The sequence below is a fragment of the Filicampus tigris genome, chromosome 12 (assembly GCF_054856515.1).
Source record: "Filicampus tigris isolate MCC_2025a chromosome 12, RoL_Ftig_1.0, whole genome shotgun sequence".
NCBI lineage: Eukaryota > Metazoa > Chordata > Actinopteri > Syngnathiformes > Syngnathidae > Filicampus > Filicampus tigris.
The window spans coordinates 12,754,764-12,771,880 of NC_141228.1; the positions used below are offsets into that span (position 1 = coordinate 12,754,764).

A 17,117-nucleotide genomic window follows, 5' to 3' on the forward strand; every position below is an offset into this window, starting at 1 on the left:
ATTTGTCCAGTATGAAAACATGGACACATCTCGTAAAAACTCACCACGTTGCATCCGTGCATTCGTTTAATAAATTAAATATTGAAACGTTTTCTGCTCATTTCAAACTGGCCTACATCTTTTTGGACTCTCTTGAACATGAGAAACACCGCCGCGCGTCCTCAAGAGCACACTGCGTTACACAGACGAGAACAAGTCAAGCAGCCACAGATACACAAGTTGGAAAACATCAGCGTCCCGCGTCGACCCCCCTACCCCCCCCCGTAGAAAAAAAACAAAACAAAAAAAACATCCACGGTTTTTAAAATAAACACTTGTGCCACAGTGCTTGTAAAATTCTCTCCCCGATGCGACACTGTCTCAGCCTTGTGCATGCCCCTCGCCTCGGTTCTCCTTTTCCTCCTCGAAGTGGCGAGGAGAGTAAAGTGCATATAAAAAGGCTCGGGACGGTCCGTCAGAAACATGCGGGCGCCTCCGGACTGACACTTTTGACCGAGCCTCGTTGTGGTTTCTTGTCACTCAGTTCAGAATCAGCAAGTCAACATTTGCAAGATGTACTGTTGCGTTTCACTTGGGCTTCAGGGGTGTCCTCTTTCGCCACGCGCCACCACCGACGGAACGCCGTTTCAGCCTTTAGTCCATAGCCTTGATATCCACTTGAAGGTCCATGCGCTAGTACACTATTTGTCCTCACTAGTAAGTCAATCCAGTGCACTAATCGAATGACTTGCGCGTAAAGTTTTGTTTTTTCTTTACTGCGTGACATTTCTAGGACAACTACATGGCGCCACTAGTCAGACAAAACTCTGCTTCAGTTGACATTCGCACTCGACCCGTACTATAAGTGAAGTGCTGGATATTAACTAGCATAATTTTATGATGTCACTAGTAGTAATGGAAGGACGCAGCTGTCAAACATTTTTTGGATTGTTCTGACTATTAGTATGTCAAAGTTGTCCTACAATTGAGGACAAAGTATGTACTAGTACATGAACCTTATCTGGATACAAGTTGGACCAACTAGCTTGGTGCTTGCAGTGTTACTAGTGCACCAAGTATGGTTTAATTGTGTTGTAGTGATCAAAAAGTGGAACGAGTAGGGTAAAAATGTTACTAGTAAGACTACAACTACTAGTGTGTTGAAGTGTCTTACTAGTGAGGACCAAGAACGTACTAGTACGTGGAACTTTATCGAGAATAAGATCCATGTACTAGTATAATCTTGGTCCTCGCTAGTAACGCACTGAGAACGACTGTGTCACACTAGTTCCATATTTTTTTGCTGCTGTATGACATTCCTGCATACTGTACTAGTTGGATAACTACAGAATGTGTTACCAGTAAAGTAAGACTGTGCTTTTGCCTAACTAATAACATGTAGATTCTCCTACTCGCAAAGAGCTTACTAGTACATTGACTTTAAGATGGATATCAAGGATACGTTATGGCTTATGGCAAATAGTTGGGCCTTGTAGTGTTACTAGTGCAGGAAAGTAGTTTACTAGGAACAGATAACTGTTTACTAGTCGAGCAAAGTTGCAGTAGTAGTGGCAGAAACATTATTATAAGACACAGTCATTCTTTGTACTAGCGTGTAGAATATATGGCTTAAAGTTCCGTGTTCTAGTACTTTCTTTGTCCTTACTTGAAAGACAATTGAGCACACTACAACTCTTAAAACGACTTTGTCTTACAAGTAATTTTTTTTTAATACTGTATGACATCACTGGCCCCTATTGCAACAACTTCGGCATACTCGTATGAAAACTACATATTACTAGTAAAGCAAAACCACGAGTGGGCTACGAGCAGGATCCCGGAGGCTAATAGTGCATGACACATGCCTACTAGTCGTGCTACTAGTAAGGTTTTCCCTGGCACGAGTAGTGGAAGAAACATTACTAGTAGGACGGTCATTGTAATGGTGTACTGAATTGCCTTACCAGTGACGACCAAGAGTGTACTAGTACTGTACATGGACCTTAAGTTGGATGTCAAGGAGATCGACTAAATGCTGAAACGGCTTTCCATAACCTCTGGCGTGATGGAAGCAAAAAAAAGTCTTGCATGTGTTTTGTCCTCAGAACTGGGACTGGTCCATCTCGTCCAGCCAGGACGCGGGACTGGTGGGGAAGTCGGGGTAGCCCGTACTGCTGCCCGTGGACAGGTCTGAGGTGGGGCCGCCCGCCATGGCCCTCAGAGCCTGGCCCACGCCGCCCGGCCCGCCCTGCGCCCCCAGAGCGTCCATGGTGAAGGCCAGGTTGTTGAGGAGGGGGGTGTGGCCGGGCAGGGAGGCGATGGAGGAGGGAGACTGCGGGAGGCCGTAGGGGCTCCCGGCGCGGATGTCGTGGTACGGCTGGCCCGCCGCGTCCACCGAGAAGCCGCCGTTCAGCACGGCGCCGCTCGTCATGTCGCCGACGCTCCCGTACAGCCCGTTGCCGTGGCCCAGGTCTGACAGCACCTGGTCGTCTGGGCAGGAGAGACGCTGGGGTCACTGGGTGCACTCAGAAGGTCATTCTCCCGGTATGGTACTACTGTACATTTTTTGCTTTTTACGTACGGTTCAGTTGTATTTAACTTTTAACTTTATCGTCGCTGTCCAGTGGAAAAAAACACTTCTATCCATTTTTTTCAATTTTCTTATTTTTACGTGGATGGTGTTTCCGCATTACAGACATTGAAACTTAAAAACGTTTCCAAAATTGGACATAGGTGTTTTGACAGCGACGATATATAACATTTATTTTGTACAATTTTTATTTAACGTTTATGTATAATACATGTTGATTCAATCATTAGGTACAGTTTTTTGTTTTGTTATATTGAAGCGCAGCGTTAATGTTCAAATGTCACAGCGCTTTACAATAAATAGTACATAGGGATAATTTTGGGGAATAAAACCTCTGTCTTATATATGATGAACATTTTGACTCTTTGTCCGTCATTATGATGGTACTTGGAAAGCTAAAAATTGTTTTTGAATTGGTACTTTACTTGGTGTAAAAAGTTTGAGAACTGCACTGAAGTATTAGGCCTGGGGCTTGAACAATGAATTGAATTCAAGTTGACATTGCAATGTAGTGGAATGAAGTTTTCAAATCCACAAAGGCTAAATTTGGAAAAAAGCAACAACAAAAACTGCTTCATTTTGGTCGGTCAGCAGACTTTGTTTTTAATACATATGTATGGACATTATTTATATAGTGTCTAGATAACTTGAGTGCTTCAGAAGTGAGTGTTTACATCGCGTTGTTGCATGCAACGTGAAACGTTGAGGTGATAAAACCACGCATTTGTTTGCATTATTGTTGGAACCTGATCCATGACTCACTGACTTTTGTGAATTTTGTGAAGTGTTCTCCGTGGGCACTCAAAAGACAGCAAGTCAAAGTATTTCATATTACATTTCATGAACAGTATATTCATCATGGTTCATTTGCCTTCATTTTAGCGGGCGCCTTATCGATAAAACCAAAACATTTATGCATATAATAAATCTGATATTGTTTATTGTAATACAGATTCATTATTGCTTGCATTTGTGAAAAAAATTCATGTGAAGATGACCTTGAAAAAAAAAAAATCACATATTAAATCACAATCGCAATATTGAAGGGAAAAAACTGCAATTCGATTATCTTGGTTCAGCCCTAATTGGGACAACCACAGGAAGTAGGAAATGGAAGAAAGCATAAGAGTTTTTGTGCTTGCTCACGGTATGAGTTAAATCCGTTAGTCAAGGTACCACTGTAGAAAACAATGAAGGAATGAATGAAACGCAATCATCCATGACCTTAATGAGGATAAGTGCCATAGAAAAGGGACCTTTCTTTGTAATTTACTAAAAGCCTCATTTGCCCCTACATGCTTAAATTGCAATTTAATTTCTAAATAAAAGATGATCTAAGTTTTAAAACCCCAAGGAAAGTGTCTCGGAAGATATTATATTATAAGGTTGTCTATTTGGCTTCCATCCTACTTTGGCTGCAGGATGTGTCGGAGGAGTGTGAGGGCAATGTGAATCAACAACGACATTTCGCATTTGCCTGAGAACAAAGATGTCAAGAAAATCCAGACAGAGACAAATGTTATGGCTGACGCACTCGCAGCACTGATCTTGAACATCTTGCAGCATGCCACGAGACTGACGAGTCCCTCTCGGGAATGTTCCGGCAGGCCAGTAGGTGCAATGGATACAATGAAGTAAGGGTTCTCAAACTGGGGGGGGGGGGCTTTCTGTGAGCCGTTGCTTGAGGGTCCCCAAAAATAATTAGCTACAAATCATGCTGTGTCATTTTGAAAAAATTCCACACATTCATATGGCAACTGGTGGAAATAAATACAAACCTAATTAATCAATTACCTCTACCTATCTTTGCCTTGGGCCAATTAAAAGCTTTAATATTACTGATGAATTAAATCATATTAACTCAGTCACTGTCAGACATTTTCAGACGCTCTTTTACCCTAACGTTTGAAAAATATTTGTGAAAATGAAATTGAATGAAATGAATATATATATATATATATATATATATATATATATATATATATATATATATATATATAAATTTGTGTTATTAATTTACTGTTTTCAAAAACGTTGTTATTGTATGACTGATTTTTACTCCACTTTGTGTGCAGCAGTGGTTGTTTTCAATTGCAACATAAATAAAGTTGAGTGTGACATCATTTTAGAACAAAAGGTGTATTTTTACAGTAATCAGGTCCTCTTATTTCAAGAACTAAAAGTGTATTTTCTTTTGGATTATAGTCCCATATTTGAATATTCTGAGAATACTTGTTAAAATACCTCAAGTAAGTTAACTTTCTTCCCTAGTTAAACTTTACTACTGTAGTGTTGCAAGTTTTCCTTGGAAAAATATAGCTACAGTATTCTCGTAAGGTTACAGCTTTTTTTTCTCGACAAAATATGTCTTTGTTTCTGTTAAGATGATAACTGTTATGTCTTCATAAGATACACAATTGAATTGAAAACTTTTTTTTCTTGAAAATTAGCAACTTTTGAATTCCTATGGCATTTAGGGGTACACATGCTAGTTGTTTAATTGGCGCCGGGATTATGAGGGAGTTATTGGAAAAGATTCTCAGCTCCCTTGAGCACAAAAGTTTTGAGAAGCTCTTCTATAAGGTGCAGTTACCTCTAAAGCTCAGCTCGCTGTCGCTGAGGCCCGCGTCGTCCGCCGAGCTTTCCTTCTCCACCTTTGGCCCTCCTCGGTTGCGTTTAACACTTTTGTAAAACTGAGTCCAGCGGTGGCGGCCCGCATCTTTTTTGAGACGCTTTTCCTTCGCTCGGCGGTTCTGGAACCACACCTGACAAGAGAGGAAACAAAACAGTTTCAAATGATGAACTTAGAGCAACAAAGCCTTTAGATAGGCTGGGCACAATCGGAAACATTTTGATGTAAACATAAAAATGTGGTGTTTTTATAAAAGTGTCAGCCAAAGTGGACGATTCCTGCACTATGATTTTGAGGCGGATATATTTGAAGGGGAACTCAAGTCAAAAATGTTCTATGTGCCCTCACTAGTCTAAAGATGGAATTCTGATTAATATTGTGGAGTATGAATTAATCAGAAAAATCCGCCCGTATTTATCCACCTCATGGGCGGCCATTTTGCCACTTGCTGTTGACTGAAAATGACATCATAGTTGCTCGGGTAACAACCGTCACGGCTCAACTGTTTTCAAGGTTTGGTCATGTGACGTTCACAAGCTGAGCCCTGAGCACTATGATGTCATTTTCAGCAAGTGGCAACATGGCCGCCTCCTGATGGATAAATACGGGTGGATTTTGCTGATTAACTCACATTCCACAAGCGCAATATTAATCTTTGGACGAGTGGGGGCGCACACCTAATATCATAAGGAGAGTTTTCGAATGAATCGGGGCACATGCGCTGATGTCTACCTGCACTACTCGCATGTCGAGGCCCGTCTCGGAGGAAAGCTGCTCCCTGACGTGTCGTGCCGGCTTGGGAGAGTTCTTGTAGGCACTTTTGAGGGTCTCCAGCTGCTTGGCCGTGATGGTGGTCCTCGGTCGCTTGGTCCCCGCCTCGGAATCATCTAACAAACATCGGCATTACAAATAGGTCAGTGGTCGCTTGTGTGTACTCCGCGCGCATGTTAAATAGAGCGAGCGGTGGCATGCGCAAGTGCATTATTGCCCTCGTGCACGTGCACATAAATCTAAGAACAGGACGGCGCACTTATTCGTACTGCCGCACACGACACACACGTGTACTTGCTTCACTTTACATCAACAATGAGAACATGCAGTATAAACTCTTTGCCGGATTAATTTCAATGTTTTTGATTATACCATATTATGCAGTCCTACATATTCATATAGCGTACATACCGTATATAAATAGTCATACTGAGATCATACGTTATTGCTGTGGGAAATGGGAATTTATCCAATTCCATTTAATTGGTCCAAAAACTCCAGTGGATTCACTTCAAATATATCTTTCTATGACAGTGATGTATAGTGACAGGCGGAACAAATACTCTTCCACTAGATGGCCAAGGTCCAACTAACTTGTGTATCCATTTGATGTGACAATTTTGATCGGAAGTGTGCCGTGAGATTTTTCTTCTGTCAAAAAAATTTCCTTGGCTCAGAAAAGGTTGGGAAAAGACTAACATAGACATGTAATTGTCTCTACAGATTTTTCTTATGCTGTCTTTATTTCTGACTTACTTACATTAGTTGTGTTATAATATGATTTATTTTTGCTACAGTTTTTTGGTGTTTTCTGGGGGACAAAATAGACATTTTAGAAAGGATACAAGCCAAGCAAAAGGCAGACTACACTCCAGATTGGTTGCAAGTCGATCACAGCGCTTTTTACTTTTATGCCATCGTGTTTTTTTTCTGTTTATATCAAATTGGAGCTGACCGTTCTGTTTGGCCGTCTCATAGTCCACCTTGCACACCAGCCTTCCGTCTTCCATGAGGTAGAACTCATCCCCGGTGGCCAGCTGCCTGCTGCACATGATGCAGGCGAAGCAGTGCAGGTGGTACACAAAGTCCTGCGCCTTCCGCACCACCTGCGTGGGAGGGATCCCCTGTTGGCACGATGCACATTTTGTTCCGAAGCGCCTGCGGGGGAGCACCAAAGAAGAATGTCATCTTTGGGCCGCAACGATGGGGACCAGCTGAGATTAAAGTAGTTTCCCATACTAGACGGCTACAGTATGTATTTTCCTCTCAACTGCAGTCAAGAGTGATGGTGCGCCGCCTGTGTTAATAGAAGCTCCAGCTGTTGAAACGTGGGGGGGAAAAAAAAAAAAAAAAAAAAATCAGCACTGGAATGCATTTCTGTTAACGATAGACCTGTCTGCAACTTGATGGATGGAGAAGATCAATGCAGTGCGGCCTCTGTGTGTGTCTGTGCGTTTGTGTGTGTTTATGTGTTTGCAGAAGAAGTACAAGGGATGAAGAAGAGGAGGAGGAAGAGGAGGCTGTTCCCAGTAAACACGCCCTCAGGAGGACCAATAAAACACTGACTCAGGAGAGGCTCTAAATCACACGAGCGAGCCCGAGACAGTAAAAGAGCAAGGTGAAGCCTGCACGCGCACACACGCACACACACACAGCCCAAAATATTAGGTACACCTGCACAGAGAGCTGTAACAACAATTTGGCCTTGAAAAAGGTCATGATAATGCTTATAGACAAATGTGGATTCATATAACAATACGTTTAGTTCAATGAACAATCATTTTGCTGTTGTGCGGTGGTACTGCATGAAACTGATGCACTGGAGCTACAGGTCAAAGGTCAAGTCTATGAAACAGCTCAGCAATGCAACTGTATATTTATCAGGCAAAATGGAGCATTTGCATATTTTTAAAGGATTTTTTTTTTGGGGGGGGCGTGTGCTATTCAACTCAATCGGTGATATTTGTGTCCCTATTATGTATAAATTCACAATAAAATGAACTGCAAAATATGTTTTTATCAAGCAAAGTGTCCTGCACAGTAATCTAAACTTTATGCATATTTACTAAATACAATTGAATAGATTTATTTACTGCTTGAACACTAGACAAATAGCATTTGTTGCCTGTCTCCACTACCTGAAATTAGCCTTTACCATAAAATACAGTACTATCATTTAAATGTAAAAGATTTAAATGATAGTACTGTATTGTACTGTAAAAAAAATATTTCCAAACTACTTTAAGCTTATTGACTTTAAAAAAATAGTTTAATTTCTTACTTAGTTGTGTCTGTGCGTTTTCAGTCAGTGTTGTTACCCCACCACAATACCCCCTTTGAAATATTTGTAATTTACATTATGCAGACAACAGGAAAGCCAAAAGCAAGTTCGGCCTTTTAATTTGCTGCATATTTGATATGTTTTCAACTCTGAAATGGTGGCTCAGTCCTGTAACCTAAATTAATTGAGATGTTAGACGTTTCTTTTTTAATATGTCAACATGCTACGAGCTACTATGTGGCTATGTTTCATGTATTTGTAAATGTGTATGCTAAAAACTCTCTCATGAGTTCCAGTAATACAAAAAAAAAAAAAAGTTCCCTGAGATGGGCCAATAGACTTTTGGAGTAGTTCAATATGCAATACCCAAAAGTGGGTCACGGATTCAATATGCGTCGTGTGGGTCAAGTAAAGAATTACAGAGGGTCCTTACATATGACCCCAGTTTTTCATTTGATTGATTTATATTCATGGTTTTCAGATTTATACTGAATTTACAGTGTCAGCATAGGCTAGTGACTGACTGTGACACACTCCGGCCTATGTAGAAATTTGTAAAAGTGGAACTCTATTGAAAACTGGGGACTCCCTGTAGAGGGAAGTACTGCACATGCTTTTATTTGGAAAATAGCATCATTTTAACAGGCATGTGCCAGAAAGCTAATTTAACATTTCTATTTGAATATGGAACATGGCACTTTCCTAAAAAAAGAAAAAAAAAGGACCAAGATACAAGTAAAATTTGGTTGCAGTATTTTGTGCATTTGTAATGTTTAATTTGACTGTTCATTTGTATACAGTATGTGCAGTTTTCTTTTTTCTTTTTTTTTATACCACAGCCACCTTTGCTGTTGATTTTTTTTCTAATATAGAGTGGAATCATTAAAACTGTTACTCATTGTGCCATTTTTCTTCCTGGTATTTTTGTTATTCATTTAGATTCAGCTCCATCATTTATCTTTAAATACCGGTAATTAGCTGAAATCTTTTCAGCTGCAAGTATCACTCGAATGGATTAAATATATATGTTGAGAGAAAAAAAATATTCTTTAAAGACAAAGGTGGTAAAGTTATGGCGCGTGGGCCATGCTTGACCCATGAGAGCATTTGATCTGGCCCCGCCATATGCTTCTAAAAACAAGTAAAACCTCAGAGGGGCTGTCATAAAATATTCAAAAGTGCACAATATATAAGGATAAACATCCGTTTGATCACTATATTGTATTTTTGCACACATTTAGCGCGGCCCTTCGATGGCTTTATACATACCAAAATAGCGATCGGAAAATGGTTCCATCACATTTGAACCTCTCAAACATAAAGAGCAATAATTAGCAATACATAAGAAAGATGAAATGAACCCCCAGCATATTTGAGGAAGCTCCTCGGAAAACGCGTGGGTTTAGTAGGTCATGAGCGAGGTGAAAGGGCAAAAGGAGAGACTGACTTGAAGAAATCCTCCTTGCAGTAGACGCTGCCGGCCCTGGAGAAGCACTTGTCGGCCAGCGGCGTGTGGCAGTCGGCGCACTTGAGGCACTTGGAGTGCCAGTGTCGGTCCAGGACCTTCAGGATGAACTTGTCCACGATGTGCTGACTGCAGCCCGCACACTGAGGGATCTCTGCCGGGCGGGGGGAACACACACGTTCGAATTGAACATTCAACATCACTTTGTGTTCATTTCATTTCAACGTCAAAATAAAAGATCCGAATGCTGATGATATTGAATAGAATACAATCATCTTTATTTTGTCATGGACACACATGCACATCTTGCCTATGCAAACATCAGACATTCAGCACGACCACAATGTCAATAATGACCAGGTAGAGAAACATATAAATAACATAAGTGGTTGCTCTAAATTGGGATGTGGAACCTTTGGCCCATGGTCATTATACAATACTTAAAATCTGTTTCTTTAGCACAAAATATCAAACCCACTAAGGCTTATAATATACAATGACAAATACTTATTCAATTCCTTTTCATTCAATTAGTATGGCCCTTGGTGGACTTTTAAAAGCTGAACGTCTGAGTCATGGGTGTCAAACTCAAGGCCGGGGCGACGGATGTGGTCCGCCATATTGTTTGATGTGGCCCTCCGAAAGCCAAGGGTGGATCTATTTCATGTTTCTTGTTCTTTTCATTTTGGCAAAAAAAATCTGGTCTCAAATTATGTTCTACTTCACTTTCATCACTTGTAAAAACATTGTCAAATCTTTTCACAATATAAAATGGACAATAGTTGTGCACTCAATTACAGTATATTTTCTTGCCACCATTTTCCAAGACGTCTGATTTCAAATTAAATTAGTTGCGAAACAATATTTAAAATAACAATAAAATACAGATGTTGCCACACATCGTACAGCATGTGTGTCAAACTCAAAGGCAGATCTGACCCATCATATGATCTGGCAGTTGCACTAATAAAGCAAATTAATTTCTTCCTGGATGGATTTGTTCTTCTCATTTCCTCAGAAAATATGGACTAAAAATTGTTTTGCTTTTTTTTTTTTTAAACTTGAACCCGTTTTGATAGCATTTATTTTCACCAAATTCTTACCAAGCCATAAACTGGACAATATTGTTATTTTCTACGACTTCTGGTTGAAATTTCTATTTGTTGTGGAAATTGTGTGAACAATGACTTGTGTGTACATAATAATATGAACTGAGCATATATTTACACTGCATATGATTTCCACATCATAACATCACTCTGAGGGGAAACTTTAACCAAACGATTTTGCCCGCAATAAAAATGATCTTGACGTCCCTCGTCTAAATGACCATTCAAGCCAGTAGCACAATGCAATAAAACCCAATAGCATTTTGAAAAAAGAAGAAGTAGAAGAAGAAACAGTGAAGTATAGCTAAATGTATTGATGTTGTCACAATAACCAAGTGAAACAATGCAAAATGTCACACCAGTAAATGTCAAAAGTGAAATGCAGTAATTGCATTTACTGCATTTCATAAAAACTGCCAGTAATTAGCACTTATCCGTTTCATAAAAAAAGGTTTTAGGGCCCATTCTAATTATATTTTGCAAATGTTATATTAACATGTACATGCTATAGTCTCGTGGTTTATTTTTTCCACACATATTTCACTAACTTTCTTTACTTGTGATTAAAATCAGATTCTTAGGGATAGATTAGCACGTGTGTGTCTCTGTCCATGGTGCTGATGGTTTTGATTTCTACACTTTTTCTTAATCAGATGAGCTCGATACAATGGCGGTAGCTTTAAAGGAGACACACTTTGTACGTAACGCTGTTGGTGACTTCTTTTAAGCCATTATTGCGACCATTATGATAATAGTGAAATGCATCTAAATAAAAATCTAAATAAGCAGGACAAATGCTATGATGCTTGACAACAATTGCTTATTTTAACTCACAGAAAACGCGCCTAATTTTGTCGTCAAAATTCAGGAAGCACAATATTGACTTGCTCGCAAATCTTCAACATTATTAATATTTCGTACACATCGTGAGCCAAACAGCAGAAAAAAACATCTAATCTTGTCATTTTGGTGTCCATTAATTTTTCCCCCCAAATTATTTCCTCTTATTTTATGACACCCTCTCATCCACTCAAGATGCAAAAATATGCAAAACATGGCAAAATAAAACTCAGCCGTAAAGTATTATTATGAGTTGTCTGCATTATTCGATTCTTCTTTTCACTTCTGTTTTTACTTGTGACTATATTACCAAATTGTAAGTTATTTTAAGTTTTAAAGTAATAACGAATTTTATTTAAAATATGCATTAAAGAAAGGGGGAAAAAATGATGGTGAGATGTCTCTTATCTCATATCGGTTGCCATGACTCCCCTCCCCATCACATCACATTGAACCTCATCATCTTCATCATCACCTCAACTATGCAAGAGGTCACGCTCACGCAATGTATCCATTTTCTCCAGTTTCCATTTTTTTCCTACTGAATTCGTTGGTCTAATTTTCACGCATGACACGGAAAGAAATCTCTTTTATTCCTCGAAAAATAAAATGCAGGTTTTAAATCCACCCAGAATGTTGCCACTGCAGGGGGCTGAGTGGCAGGATCTTTATCCAATCTTTTAATCTGCCTTGAATTATAACATTAAATAGCAGTAATCCCACCACATAGATAGTCTGTTTAAAATATACATCACAATTAAAAATGTATTCATTTGTAATATACTAAAGGTTATTAAAATGAGATTATCGTGGATTAATTTCTTTTAAAACTCAGCCTGTTTGCCAGTAATGCTCTATCATTCCAGAATTAGGTCACATCGGAAATGTTTACAGTTGCAATCACGTGCTATGATAATAAATACAAAGCGATTATAACACGAGCACGATCATTTTGATGCCGACACAATTACAGATTCCATTTTTTCTCGATATTTTGCTGTCAAAATATTGTGCAACGTGAAGCGTGGGTGCGCGCAAGGGCCTTTGAACAAACACAATGCAAGCGTCGGTTTTGCATTTTTACAGAGGCCGTGCCGTCCTCCTTTTAAATAAATAAATCCTTTTTTTTTTTTTTTACAGAATTAAATAAACTGAAGACCAAGCTGCTGCGAAGTTTTAGGCCATTAAACAATAACAATAAAACCAAACCAATATCAAGTAATATTAATGCAAATACATTTGCCCTGTAGTTGCGTGAAGAAGAGCAAAAAAAGACACCGCGCGTGGTAGCGTCCTCTTGCAGCACTCAACAGGCAATCTAATAATGATGAATTAAAAAATATATATATACAGTTTATACATATGAGCCGTCGGTGTCCTTACGTTGCAGTGGCACTCCCAGGATGTCCGGTAAACTCTTAACGGGACTCTCTGTGGGAAGGACCGCCGCACTTTGCATCATCGTGATCCCACACGCGCACACACATACACCCGCAACACGGTGGGCGCACTCCCGCCTCTCGTGTCTTCTGAATGTAAAAAAAAAAAAATATTTAAAAAAGGAAAGAAAAAAGGAGCAAAATAGGCGTGCGAGTGTTGCTACTCTCTCGTTTATGTCCACCAAGGGATGGCGTCCGCGCTTGTGCCGGGCCGTGCCGAGTTCTTTTTTGGACAGGATCAAGACAGGCTGCTGAGTCCTGCAGGGGCGGCGGGGCGTGACGTCAGCGCGGCGCAGGCTCACCGGGGACCAATGGGAGAGCTCCACCGCCATCACCCCCCCGCCTGCTCCTCCTCCTCCTCCTCTGAGCATCCTCAGGAGGTGGGGAAGAAGAGCAGAGGCGGGACACTGAGCTATGGAGCCCATAAATAGCTCACTGCAGTGTGAGTGGCCCCCAGAGGAACCCCAGAGGAACTCCAGAGGAACCCCGGGGCCACCATGGAGGACGACCCTGCAACCAACAAGTTCAGGCCTAGTGTCATTTTTGCCAAGAGTAATTTTAACCAATAATCAGTATGGATGGGTGGCTTTCCAATTCTTTTATGCTCTCATAAAAGCAAGAGAGGCTGTACTAGATAACGTTTTATTTTGAAATGCTTATTCAAAACTGCAGTAGCCTATTTGCTTACATTGAAGTAATATAATTACACAGGCTGGATTTTTCTCCGACATCAATCTTTTTCTTATATTTAAGCAAAAGTGCATGAAAGTGGCATGTTCCTAAAACCGTTTTTGCTTATATTGAAGCAAAAATAAGTATGACTTTATCGGCGGGATGTTGATTGTACCACACAACATATTTTCTTATATATAATAATTTACTAATAATAGCTGTATTTTCTTATTTGAAAATTATAAGCACTGATGCAAGTATATTGATGCTGAACTACACAATCAACCTTTTCTTATATTAAAGGAAAAATACGTCTATACTGTAGATGGGACGTCATTTTGACATTGTCCTACGCGCATTCTCATTTTCTTATAACTAAGTTATTAAAAGTAAAGATGAAGGCGAGATATTGAGGCAATGCCTTGCTGTCAGTTAACATTAATAGCTAAACGTTCATAGCTAGATCGGATGAATGCATTCTATTATGTCCTCTCTCTCTCTCTCTCTCTCTCTCTCAGTATATATATATATATATATATATATATATATATATATATATATATATATATATATATATATATATATATATATATATATGCACACACACACACATAACACTTATTTTCTGCACTGAAATAAACATAAATGAATACATTTTGTTGTGGATGGGGTGTCGACTCTTTCCGTACATTTTTATTTTCCTGACATCAAAAGTTACAGTATAAGTAGTATAATACAAGTACGGCATCAATGATGCTATGCTACACTATCAGTCTTATTTATTTATTTATTTTTACGCTATATGCATATAACGGGGACAAGCAGGATACAATTCAATCCACTATCAATGTTATTGTTTACATGAGCGTCAATATTTAATGACAATGATATTGGTGCTCACCACCGCACAATTAATATCATGCATGTATTTTAACAAATAGATGTGGTGGAATGTTGATGCTGTACTAAATTAAATATAACAATAGGAAATCAGCTTCGGGTTGGTTTGCATGGGGAAGCGAGGTGGTGGCGGGGAAAGCAGCAATATGTTTCTTCAAATATAGCGCAGTGACGTTTCTGTCACTTTGACGGGTGAGCAGTCCAAGAAGACGTTGCAGTCACTCATTGTTCTTTCGATAGGCTTGGGACTGTGAGTTCAAGCTACATGAACTCCGTCGTCGCTTCCAATTGACTTAAAGACCCTTTAGTACCCCCACACCCCCCACACCACCACTGCCATACTCTCACACACGCAAGCCCCGTCACTGACAAACACCTGCACGCTCTCAACATCTTGGTGCTAACGAACCTGCTTGACGTACTGATATGAGTAGATATAGGCTACGTGATATCTACGTATGTATAAATATATTATTTTCCCCACGAAAAATCCATATCCTGTTTTGCACATCCCCCAAAATGTAGTAAAAAATATATGAAAGATTCACTTTTGAAATTAATCGAAATATTATTGCCAATCAAAATGATGGAAGAAACATGATGTTTTTGGTATTATTCCAGAACAGTTAACAATAACATGCGATACATCGACAATATCGTATAAACAAAAATATTATGTAGGCCAACATATAGCCGACCCAGCAATGATTCATTTCAGATTTTCAAAAATAATTTAAAATAGTGGTCATCAAAATTATGTAAAATATTGCGTTTTGTCACTAGACAGATATATCTATATAATATAAAAAATATAGAAATATCTATCTATACTGTGTAGATATAAGGAGGGGCGTTTATACTGTATATGACGAATTGTGTTTCATGCTAATATAAATGTGAAACTAGTCCCGTTTCTTTCATTAAATAATATTAATACAAGCAAATCACATTTTCAAAACCCCGATGCAAAAAAATGGTTTTTGCCTTAACGCACCGAAACACTCGTCAAAAAAAAAAGTACGAATTTGTGCTTTTCAAAAGAAACGAACAGTCGAAGGAGGAAGCAGTAATTCACAGCGAGGGCGACTCCTTTGCCATCGCCGTTGACCCGCCACCTCTTAATTAGAGCTCATCTTTCACTTCATTGACATCTGCACGCACACTCACACTCAAACTCACAGGCGCAAGACGTCAGCTTTTGCAATGATTCTCCCCCAAAAGAGTCAAAGCCACGACACCATCCATGCATGCATTCAGGACAGACAACTTTGGAAGAAATATTGCTGAACAAAACGCATCGATTGTTGATGTTTGGGATTGTGCAGACCTACCTCACCTCTGCTCCCCCTCCTCCTCTTCTTCACCTTCCTCCTCCTCACCTTTCCAGCCTGCGCGGAATGTTGCATCCTGCAGGTGAAGGCCGGAGAAAGAGTCCCCCGTGCAGCTCTGCCAGCTTTGGTGACGACGCTCCGTGGAAGTCAGGAGAGGAGCAGAAGAAGCACCCGCGCAGGGGAGGAGAAGAACCGGAGAGAGGGAGAGCAGAGCAGAAAGGCAGGCGGCGAGCCTCCGACGGAAGAGAAAATTAAATTGCACTTGGGGGGCAAATTGTATTAGGGAATAGTTATTGTCTCCTGACAGCTCCTGTCCATTTGGGTAATTAGTCGTCCAGATTGGTCCAACTGTCAGAAATGATATTTTCCCCATTCCCTGATTGAACCTGACCCTCTTGTACTGTACACCATTATACCGCGCGCGCGCGTGTGTGTGCGTGTGTGTGTGTGGACGAGGCGTTAATAGGCTCATTGCACTCTAATAACTGCAAAGTTCAGCCAACTTGTCAACCACTCACGGATTACTTATCACCTGTTCTGACCACTTTCTCTGATTTTGTGACACAGAAAACACACAGACGCGACTAATTTTATATTATTATTGTTGTTGTTATCATTAGCTTGTACAATTAATTACAAGTGTATTTACTTTGTAGCTTGATTATGACCATGGTTATTTTGATGACGATAAAAATGATGCTGATGAGTACGCTGGTCAACAGCAAATTTAAATCAAAATGGTTTGTGTTCCCAAACGTTTTGACGCTGATTTCAAAAGTGTCTTTACTTTTTTTGTAGCACATCAGGTTTTTGAGATATTTTTGTTTTTTTGTTTTGCTGTTTAAGATTGACCTGAAAAAGATTGCACAATACAGGTTTTAATCATTTTGCAATTTAGAGCTATCACGTTTCATAAAAAAATTACACCTGTTCCTGAACCTAACCCTTAATTCATAAATATTAGTATTACTAAATATGTATATCATGAAAACCTCATGTGCTAGAGAAAACAGGGGGACAGATTCTGAATCCGCGCATAAAATTAATCAAGAAAGGTTTACTTGCATCTCCGATTTAGAAAAAATGGCAAAAAATTGTTGACGAACAT

At 39.7% G+C, this 17,117-nt stretch overlaps 1 protein-coding gene across 3 annotated transcripts; it reads right to left on the reverse strand.

Annotated features, from left to right (window-relative positions):
* Window positions 1–299: 299 nt before the first annotated feature.
* Window positions 300–16,380, reverse strand: lhx4 (LIM homeobox 4). 3 transcript variants are annotated; one of them, XM_086047259.1, is made up of 7 exons: window positions 16,015–16,380; window positions 13,051–13,616; window positions 9,701–9,872; window positions 6,928–7,130; window positions 5,934–6,088; window positions 5,163–5,334; window positions 300–2,469 (listed from the first exon to the last, which is right to left on the reverse strand). In XM_086047259.1, the coding sequence occupies exons 2-7, from the start codon at window positions 13,529–13,531 to the stop codon at window positions 2,081–2,083; spliced, it is 1,572 nt and encodes a 523-aa protein (XP_085903385.1). In that variant the 5' UTR covers window positions 13,532–13,616; window positions 16,015–16,380; the 3' UTR covers window positions 300–2,080. The 3 variants fall into 3 exon arrangements, with proteins under 3 accessions (XP_085903385.1, XP_085903386.1, XP_085903387.1); XM_086047260.1 differs by having other exon boundaries at window positions 16,010–16,154; XM_086047261.1 differs by having other exon boundaries at window positions 13,051–13,469; window positions 16,010–16,108.
* Between the last annotated feature and the right edge of the window lie 737 nt (window positions 16,381–17,117).

Coding starts and splice junctions, on each gene's coding strand:
- lhx4 (XM_086047259.1), bottom strand. CDS start 13,531: ATGGGCTCCATAGCTCAGTGTCCCGCCTCTGCTCTTCTTCCCCACCTC. Junction 9,873..13,050: donor CCTGGGAGTGCCACTGCAAC/GTAAGGACACCG, acceptor CCCGCCCGGCAG/AGATCCCTCAGTGTGCGGGC. Junction 7,131..9,700: donor TGCAAGGAGGATTTCTTCAA/GTCAGTCTCTCC, acceptor GCTCCCCCGCAG/GCGCTTCGGAACAAAATGTG.